The 10,225-nt window shown below is 44.3% G+C and overlaps 1 protein-coding gene across 4 annotated transcripts in view; it reads right to left on the bottom strand.

Moving 5' to 3' along the window:
* The window catches only part of Fyn (FYN proto-oncogene, Src family tyrosine kinase), a 191,864-nt gene extending 191,713 nt beyond the window's left edge, over positions 1-151 (bottom strand). For 2 of the 4 annotated variants that reach the window (XM_006256522.3, XM_017601549.3), the window contains exon 1: positions 13-151. In XM_006256522.3, the coding sequence (XP_006256584.1) occupies positions 13-45 (33 nt within the window). In that variant the 5' untranslated portion in view covers positions 46-151. The remainder of the gene's footprint in view (positions 1-12) is intronic. The other 2 variants (NM_012755.2, XM_039098436.2) reach the window with 2 other exon arrangements.
* Between the last annotated feature and the right edge of the window lie 10,074 nt (positions 152-10,225).

The raw sequence follows: 10,225 nt of genomic DNA, 5'->3' as shown, positions 1-10,225 counted from the left end.
CCGGTCGCTTACCTGCGTGGCGTGGCGCTCGGTTCCGGAGCACATTCACATGGTCCTCTCCCCGCCCTCCTCCGGCGAGGCCCTGGCGGCTCCGGTGGCTCCGCGGCCGGGCCCAGGAGCTCGTGGGCCTCGCGAAGCGCCGAGGGGGCGGCGCCGGTGTCCCCGGCCCGGCAGCCCAGTCCCTCCCTGGCGCGGGCGGCGGCTTTGTGTGCGCCCGGGGAGTCCTCGGAGCGCTCCGGCTAGAGGCGGCCTCGCTGCGCTCTTGATCAGCGGGCGGGTCTCGGAGGCTCGGCGCACAGCGACCCCTCCTCCTCTCCGCGGAGCCCCCTCCCCGCCGGCTGCGCTCCTGACAGATGGCGCAACTGCACCGACGCGCCGCCGCCGCGGCTTCTCGCAGCTACTCTCGCTGATGCTCGGGCTGCTCCGGATCCCGAGGGGTTCGAGAGGGGGCGGGACACGCCCCGAGACTGTCAGTTCCTTCTGCCCTATCAAAGGGTCCGCTGAGGGCTGAGCGCAGTCAGCCATTGGTGCGCGCGTCGGAGGCGGGACGGCCATGGGTGGGGCCGCCGAGTGGGTTGAGCGTTACTGTGGTGGCGGGCAGCCTGGCGTGCGCAGGGCCACAGGGTGTGCGAGAGGATGCGAGGTTGAGGAGGAGAAGGAGGAGGTGTGTGTCTGAGGATCCTGTGGAGTTGCGAGTTGGTGGGGTGGACAGGAGAGAGCGCAGGGAACGAGCTGCTTTCCTACTTTGCTAGTGGAGACTGGCACCTGCCACTCGAGCCTCACAGCCATGGGAACCTATTTCTCCAAAGAAATAGGAGTGGGAGGATAAAGTGGAAAGGTGTTAAGAAGGGCGATGGCAAATTGGAGAAGTGAGGAGCAAAGTAGAGAAGTACCAGTGCAGAAACTGGGAAAGCTCGAACCAACAAATGCGCAACGAATAATAAGAAGAAGAAATTCATAATTTGCTAGTCTCATTTTCTTGAGCACCCAAATATGTTCATGTTCACACACACACATCAGGAAACGTGAGAGGAAGTATGACTAAAATTCAAGGGGCCTGCAACAAAGAACCTCCAAACCACACAGTAGAGATGCTTGGGCGCTTTCCTAGCTCTTTAGAGTAGCCATTGCCTGTCTGGCTTCTCGATGCATTCAAACTTCTCTTGGTTTTCTTGTTTTCATTGGTGGCTGGGCTGAGCTTTTTACTCAGATTTTCCTTGATGAAATAATAACTGGGTTGGTATGCAGTCGGTCTTTATTTCCGATTCAGCTTTTCTATGGCAGGATGTAACTTCATAAAAAGAAACACTTCGCCTTCCTGATTTTCTTTATAGGTAATTCCTGTTTCCTGAAAGCTCTGTTTTAAGACACGTTCAGAATCATTTTCTTTAATGATTTTGGTAAGAAACTCACCCCTCTCCCCCCCAGCAAATCTAATCTTGTAAGAAGTAAGTTTAAGCGAAGCAGCCTTGGCTTCCTTTGACGCTCAAGGTCTATGTTATCTTTCCTGCTCAGTACTTTTCTCCCCTGAAGTTTAAAAATACCGGTCTCTCTTGCTGACTTTTTGTTTTCTTGGTCTTTTCCGCTGTGCTCTTTTGAGAAATTTGCTGCCATTCAGTAAATGATCCTCACGTGATAGACGAGGAAACCGAAGACAAGAGAAGGTGACACTGAGGAATTCCTTGTCCAATCTCTTCCTGAAACCTGCAGCAGATGGTACTAAATCACTCCATTGTTAATAATTTCTTTGAGAGGTGTCTCATTTTTGACAACCGTGGCATAATGGCTTCTTCATGTAATTAGTGGACAAATAAAAGGTAAAATAGTTAAATGATGAATTAACCTACTCCTGGCAAGACTGTGTTCTGTTTTTGTTTTTGTTTTTGTTTGTTTCTTTTTGGGTTTTTTTGTTTTTTGGGGTTTTTTGTTTTGTTTTGTTTTGTTTTGTTTTAGCTCTTTACTTTTCGGAGAAAAAAAACTCACAACTCTTCCTAAGTACAACTTTAAAGGGATTGTGTCTCCACAAGAGGCTTTGCTGATGTTGTGAAAAAGCCCTTCGAAGATGTCAGCATGAATTCCCATTTTAATCTGCTCCCAAAGGTCTTCAAGGTGGCCTTGACATAAACGCTGTCCCTGGCCTGCCCAAGGCAAGGCATACTTCCCTCTAAACCTGCAATTTTGTTTTCTCACAGGCAGTATCTATTACACAAGTTAGAATGGAGACATTGTTCTAGAATTTCTCTTAGATTTGGTTGTTACTTAGTTGGGTTTTTTGTTTGTTCTGTTTCTCTTGCCGTTAAATCCCCTGTTTCTATTCCGGTGTTCTTTTTTGTTTTGTCTAATCTGTATTTCCTGTTTTGCTTTCAATGTATATTTAGTTGTATTAGCTAAGCTGTTTCCCATCTTTTGAGATTTTAGTTTTCTTACCAATCAACAAGAAAATAAAAATGGTTACTGCAACTGGAAAAAAAAAAAAAACCAATGTGCAAGGAAGAAAGATGGATCAGCGAAAGGGCTTGCAGCTGCACTGGAGACCCTGAGTCTCTGTCCCCAAAACAAACATTAACAAAGCTGTTACAGTGCCAAGTGTCTGTAGTGCCAGCATCAGTGAGAGACCCTGTCTAACAAATATGTCAGAGAACCAATTTAGAAAGCCCAGCATTGACCTCTGGCTTCCACCAGGTATTGCATACATGTACAGTGTATCCCAAGCACATATGAACACCTATAAACACGCATGCATACACACCGCACACAGAGACACAGAGAAACGTGCAAAGGAAATGCATTCGAAAGTGACCCCCACCTCAGCATATGCCGAACGAAGTACGTGTCATCATACTGCTCTGTTACTTGTTCAGCTATATTCATTGCCATTCTATTCACAACAGCTAGGACCTGGTGACAACCTAAATGGTCTTCAGCTGATAATGGCAATGTGGGGCGTGTATCCACTTGAATATTCGGCTGTAAATAAAAATGAAACCATGAAAAATTTCAGGCAAACGGGTGGAACTATAAAAGTTCATTTTGAATGATGTGACTTAGACCCAGAGAGACAAACATCACATGTTCTTTCTCCTCTGTGGTCCCCAGTTCCAAGTCTTCAGACGCTGAGTACATAATCTGGAGCAACTGCAAAGCCCCAGAAAGTAAATCAAAACTGTGGCAGGAGTCGGGGACAAGATAGAAGGGAACGGCGGGGTCCAGGCAAATTGGAGGAGAAAAATGGGAAAAATTGAAGGGGGATTAATTTGGGAGAGGGGAGAGAGATAAATACAGAAGAAAGAGGTTTGTGGGTAGAGCAATAGTAAGGATGTCAAAAATGTCATAGTCATATTACTATCTACATAAAATTAAATGCAAAACATGTCTTGTATACAGATACATTATTTAGTTTAAATGAAACTTCTATTGGCCTGATAATGTTCTCATATTCATTCTCTCTCTCTCTCTCTCTCTCTCTCTCTCTCTCTCTCTCACACACACACACACACACACACACACACACACACACACACACAGAGAGAGAGAGGATACATAGACCATCTTTAAAAGAAAAAAAGCAAAACCAACCCCAGGCATGAGAAGTCCTCTTTTGAGTTGTTGATCAAGGTTGTCCAAGTGACTCCCAAAACATTATAATATTGCTGTCCCCCTTGGTTGCCTCCAAGGTAGAAGGTAAGTCCCTGTTTCTGAAGGCACCGTGCATTTCTGACATAGGACCAAAAGGATGTGAGCTGAGTCTAAGCTGAAAGGCTCTTCTGTGATGACTAGCTTCATGGTAACAAACTTTCAATGGAGAAAGAAAGCATCCAGTTGTCCTAGCCAGCTATGATGCCTATGAACCACGGCAGTCACCAGCATGGCATGATAACCGTCAGGGTGCAGTAGTGGTACGCACGCCTTCGTGATAACAGCTCTCTAAGTGGACATAAGGCCTGCTCAGAAAGAGGGAAACCATGCCTGGTAAGAGAAACCTGGCCAGCTAACTGAGGCTAATGAAGTCAAGGATCTTAGATGAAAACCATTAACAGCCACGTTACTAAATAATTCCTAACTATGTTCTAAATGTCCCTCAGGTAAGTGTTCTTCTTACCCCCCCCCCCATCAAAGAAACTTCTCTTTGCAGTAGCGATCATTGCAGAAACCACAACCAATCAAAATACGGAGAAGAGACCATGCAGTGCCCAGTCGCAGCCAATACATCGTCAACACAGTTCCTGCACCGAAGGCTCAGTGCTCATTGCAGAAGAGGAAATGGAAAGATTATAAGCCAAAGGATCAATTAGACTTCAAAAACTAAAATAAAATATAGAAGAAAAAACGATCGTTTGTATTTTTTATAGAATATATATACATATATATATATAATTTATCTGTGAGGGTCTCTTAAGTTAATAGATTATTAAGTCAACTTGCTACTGCCAGGAAGATACCCAAAAGCAACCCTGTGAGACCAGCACAACACTGTGCTAGAAGTGTCCATTGCTATTGCACCGTTTCATCTGGCAGAGGCATTAGAATGTGCCTACCATGATCCAGACCCCTTTAGGTCACAGATTTCTGCAGCATTATTTTGCTTAAAGATAATGTCTCGGGCTGGAGAGATGGCTCATCAGTTATGAGTACCGACTGCTCTTCCAGAGGTCCTGAGTTCAATTCCCAGCAACCACATGGTGGCTCGCAACCACCCGTAATAGGATCTGATGCTCTCTTCTCGTGTGTCTGAAGACAGTGACACTGTATTCATATAAATAAGTAATTCTTTAATAAAAGATCATGCCTTGCCTTTCGTCTAATGTAGCAATCACATCTGCACAAGACAGAGATCTTATACTAGACATGGCTACCGCTCTCACGAGGTCAAATGGTCTGCCATCAGGCTGTTGATGGAAAGATGAGCAAAAGGCAAAAAAAAAAAAAAATCATTTTATCAGTCAAGGTTTTTCCCTTGCAAGCATTAAAAACGTACTATGTCTAATGAAGTCAGAATTCATTAGGAGATTGGCTCATGGATTCAGTGGGCAGATGCGAACTAGGTTTAGGAAAGAACAAACACCCAGACACATACCTGAGGGATGGTCAGGACATGTCTCAGGGACACCCCCCCCCCATATTACCACCTTACAACCACTATAAGAGAATGCAACCTACCTAGATATGTATCCTAACCTGTCTCCCCATTCTTGTCACTTAATGACAATTCCAGTCCTTATGTGGCACTAGCCAACTGGCTGATGGGACACTCGCTGTAGCTCAGACAGGAGGGAACTGAATATTCTATTCTTCCAGTGCATATGAAGCACAGTGAGGCGGGTCCCCCACCCAACTCAGATAGCAGTACTCTCCTCAAAAGAGAGCTGAAATGTTAAGCCAGAATTACCAAGCTGACACAACAGCTGCTCACCCAAACCTGAGCTCTGGGATTGTTGTTACATAGTAACCAGGAACTTCTTCCTTTCTACTCATGCCTTGTCCTCAGTAAAAAAGATCACAGGCCAGAGTTCATCCTCGTTTCCTCAAACAGTGCCTGCCTAGACATCATAAGAGTGAGACTTTGGCTTTTATTTCATCTACATTTTTTTTTAGCCGAGGGTTGATTGTCTCAGAGAGTTAATTATCTAGGATTTACAGAGTCTTTTGGCATGAGGGCCCCTGAGAAGTGGAAAGATGGATGGAATAGTGCCTTTTCTCTTACCTTAAGCTTAAGGGGTCTAGTCAGTCTTAGACTCTTCCTGGTAACATCCTTCATGTGAGAGAAACTCTACTGGTGCTTCTTGGCTCGCAATGGCTCCCTTAAAGAAGGGAATAGCTTCCAGTGTCCCCGAGTGGGCTCCGGGTGACTACATCTATATGAAACGGCTTTCTGAAACATCCCAGCCTAACTATAGCCAAATGATCAAGCCCAGACACTTAACCCAGAATGGGCCAAGTGTTAGTTACGGAGAAATCAAAACTTAGACCAGGGTTATGCAGATGTGAACGCATTAGTCGGGAAATGCCAGTTACCATAACAAACAATGCTCCTTTCTCCATGAGTTTACGTAACAGGAATTGAGATCTCTCTCAAGTCACAGGGCAGCTGTCCGAATGTGGTTCAGAATTCAAACCTGGGTCTCATTGAAAATTGTTCTGTTCAAACAACTGGGAAACAAGGAGAAGAAGAAATTGCACAACAGGGTTTAGGGTCAGTCCTAAAAGTGGCACAACACCATTTCTGCTCATTGTCTGATGGTCACATGACTGTATGTCTATGCAAGGAACCCTAAAATGTAGGATGGGTTCCAAAGAGGAAGAGGAAATGGCTCTAGTGAATAGTTCACTATTTTAGGAGCTGGTAGAAATAAACTTTGTTCAGGGAGACAGTGGATAGGTACACATTTCACATCAATACCAAATGCATTTTACATTTCACGTAGGTATGTAATATAAATTCACGAGATAGTTCTAAACAGGGGAAGCAAGACCAACTACCACCCTCTAAATTGCATTTGAATATCGCTTTGCTTCATTGGCCAACATTTGGTTTGTTTTGTATGATCTAGCAGTCCGCATCAAGCCAGATACTAAGGAGGCAAGGGATATTTTTGCCAAGGTATGTGTCAGATGGCAGCAATCGTGAGTTCACAACCATCTGTTGATAGTATGTGGAGGGTAAAACTTATTCCGTGATGGATATGTCCCTTTTTCTGTCGGTATGATAAAAATATCCCAATAAAAGCAATTTAAGGGAAAGAATTTCTTTTGTCTCTCCGTTTGAGGTTACAATCTATCATGGCGGGGAAGGCAAGGCAGCAGGAGCTGGAGGAGGCCGCTGGTCACATTTCACCTGCAGTCAAAAAGCAGAAATGCTGACTGCTCATGTGAGGATCATAGCCCAGGGAATGACATCACTCACTTTTACAGTAGAGCCTCCTACCTTACTTAATCTAGTCAGGATAATCTTTCACAGGCACATGGAGAAACTCGTCTCCCAGGCAACTCTAAATCCTGCCAAGTTGACAATAAACATCAACCATCAACCGTCACACTTGAAAAGTCCTGTACCTAATTTTCATCCTTCCGAAATGTTAATTGTATTCTTTTGGTGCACTCGTGTGCTGTACTCCCAATTTTCTCCAGGTGAATAAAATTAAGGTGTGAGTTAGCTGTACTTAACAAGAGACAGGGGGAAATTGAACATTTTTACCCAGTCCAAAAGGCACGGTCTCGTTTAAGGCAGAATCCATTTTAAGGACCCCAGTTTACTCCACTAATCACTTATTAGTCCACATGGAGATCGTCTACAGACTTTGTGTTTATAAAAATGGTTCTCGGGGCTGGGGATTTAGCTCAGTGGTAGAGCACTTACCTAGGAAGCACAAGGCCCTGGGTTCGGTCCCCAGCTCCGAAAAAAAGAACCAAAAAAAAAATGGTTCTCTTTTTTTATACACCATTTAATTTTTTTAAATATTTATTTATTTTATGTATATGAGTACACTGTCGCTTTCTTCAGACACCCCAGAAGAGGGCACCAGATCCCATTACAGATGGTTGCAAGCCACCATGTGGTTGCTGGAAATTGAACTCAGAACCTCTGGAAGAGCAGTCAGTGCTCTTAACCACTGAGCCATCTCTCCAGCCCCCATTTAAATTTTCATTACATATATTTGTGTGTGTGCACTTCGTGAGTGCATATTTGTGAATGTGTGTGTGCGCACATTTGTTAGTGTGTGTGTGTGTGTGTGTGTGTGTGTGTGTGTGTGTGACATGCACAGGTTGTCAGTCAGGTTTGGTGGAGAGCACCTTTATTCTCTGAGTCATCTCACTATCGCCCCTGCATGATTTGTCCTCGGACACAAATCTATCTGTCTGCTGGGAACATGAGAAGCTGAGTGTTGAGTAGACACTGGGGTATCTTAAGGAGCCCAAGATGACTTTCCATAGAGCTTGTGAAATATATCTATGTGAAAATACACTCAGACTCACTTAAGGAAGAATGCTGCTTATGCCCCTCAGAAACAGAACCGGAATCAGAAGGCAGGAAAACTGAAGCGGTCAGTGAAAGTACCAAAAAGGCTGACATCGTTCAGGGACCTTGGCAATTGAGCCAAAAGAACCAAGAGAACAAACTCTAAGATTAATTTTTGTAGAGAACCTTTCGACTTAAGTAAAAGTTGTTTCATCTTGTATCTTTCTTTGTTTCTTTCTTTGTTTCTTTTTTTTCTTTCTTTTCTCAAGACAGGGCTTCTTCCAGAGGGAACAAGGAGTCCACAAGAAGACCAACATAGCTAACTAGCCTGGAACTTTGGGGGGTTCTCAGAGACTGAACAACCAACCACAGAGCACAGAAGGGCTGGACCTCGGATCCCAACACATATGTGGCAGATTTGTAGCTTGGTCTGCCTGTCGGTCCCCAGAAACTGGAGCAGAGGCTTACCCTGAATCTGTTGCCTGCCTGTGGTTCCTGTTCGCCTAACTGGACTGTCTTGTCTGGTCTCAGTGGGAAAGGATTACCTAGTCCTGCAGTGACTTGAGATGCCAGGGTGGGTTGGCAGCCAGAAGGGGGAGCTCCCCCTTCTCAGAGGAGGAAGGGGGCCATGTGAGAGGGTGGCTGCAATTAGGACATAAAGTGAAAAAATAGGGGTTGGGAATTTAGCTCGGTGGTAGAGCGCTTGCCTAGCAAGCGCAAGGCCCTGGGTTCAGTCCCCAGCTCCGAAAAAAAAAAAAAAAAAAAAAAAGAAAGAAAGAAAGAAAAAAGAAAAAAGTGAAAAAATAAATAATGGGGGTGGGGGGAACAGGGTTTCTCTGAGTAGCCCTGGTTGTCCTGGAACTCACTCTATAGACAGACTGGTCCTCCTGCCTCTGCCTCCTGAGTGCTGGGGTTAAAGGCTTAGGGCCGCCATGACCAGCTCAGGCTCTGTGTGTTTTTTAATTGTTTGGGATGAGGTCTATGTGCTCCTCTACACCAACTCTCTCTTCCTCTCTCCATAAAAGAAGCAGCAGAAACATTCTATTTCTACTCAAGTCTGAAGCTAATCAAAGGTATTCCTTTCAGCACTAATGCTTAAAATTGTTCTGAAATCCTTGTAAACACAATAAGAAGGAGCCATGTGTATGAAAAACGAGGAGACAAAAGTTCTTACAATTTCCTGTTAACTTAATTGTCTACCTGGGAAGACCAAAAGAGTCGATTATAATACTATTAAAAGTAATAGGTGAATTCAATATGGGAGCTGGCTTCTAAAGATACTGAATTTAGATTCCAAGAGCAATGAGAATAAAAAATTGCACGAAGTCTAAATACCCTTGAATTTTTTAAAAAATTTTTTGTTATATATGTGTGAGCGTTTTGCCTGCTTGTTTGTCTATGCACCATGTCTGTGCCTGCTGCCTGCCCAGGTCGGAAGAGGGTGTCAGATCTTCTAGGACTGGCATCATGAATGGTTGTGAGCTGCCATGTGTGGGTATTGGGATTTGAACCTCTGTGCTCTGTGGAAGCAACAATACTCTTAGCTAGCAAGCCTTCTCTACAGCCCAGTTTTTTTTTTTAATGATACACTTCATTAAATAGTTGTAGGTTATCAGCGAGTATCCAGGACCTAGAAGCAAGTTCTGTCCAATTTCCAGGCCTCCCTTCTTAGTCCAGCGGTTGGAGCACAGCCATCTCTCATACTGGGCCTTTCATGTTATGGTGGTGGAGTGCCTAGCAGTCTATAAATTCCATGAACGCCTGCTTACACTGTTCCTTTGAACCAGCCCTGCCCAACACTCTGGTTATCCTGGCAGCTTGATGGGCTTACACATGACTATGCACATGATGGTGGTGATTCAGCAGGAGTGCCTCAAAAATTATAAATATTGCCTTACATACGTATATGAGGGGTATGCATAAGTCTAGATGATGTGTCTATATTTGTGTGCATATACACTCACACGTATAATATAGTAATCTGTGCCTCTAAGAGCATATATGTAAGACAGTTTCACCATTATAATTATTGCACGTCAAGAACTTGTGTTTGGGTATGTTCTTGTGTGGACACATATCTGCCTATAGTTATAAAAAAAAAAAAACCCAGGTTTCATATGTGTCCAGTTAGAAACCACGGTTCCTTAAAGTAGGACTTATAATGCCCAGTAGACACAAATAGGACTCCTGTCCTTAGAAGCTGACCTTAGACAAAGATAGTGTTTAGGATGTTTATTGAAGAGCGGTTCCAGGTACCCAAGTCTAAGAGTG

The sequence above is a fragment of the Rattus norvegicus genome, chromosome 20 (assembly GCF_036323735.1).
Source record: "Rattus norvegicus strain BN/NHsdMcwi chromosome 20, GRCr8, whole genome shotgun sequence".
NCBI lineage: Eukaryota > Metazoa > Chordata > Mammalia > Rodentia > Muridae > Rattus > Rattus norvegicus.
This window is presented reverse-complemented; position numbering and strand designations above follow the sequence as displayed.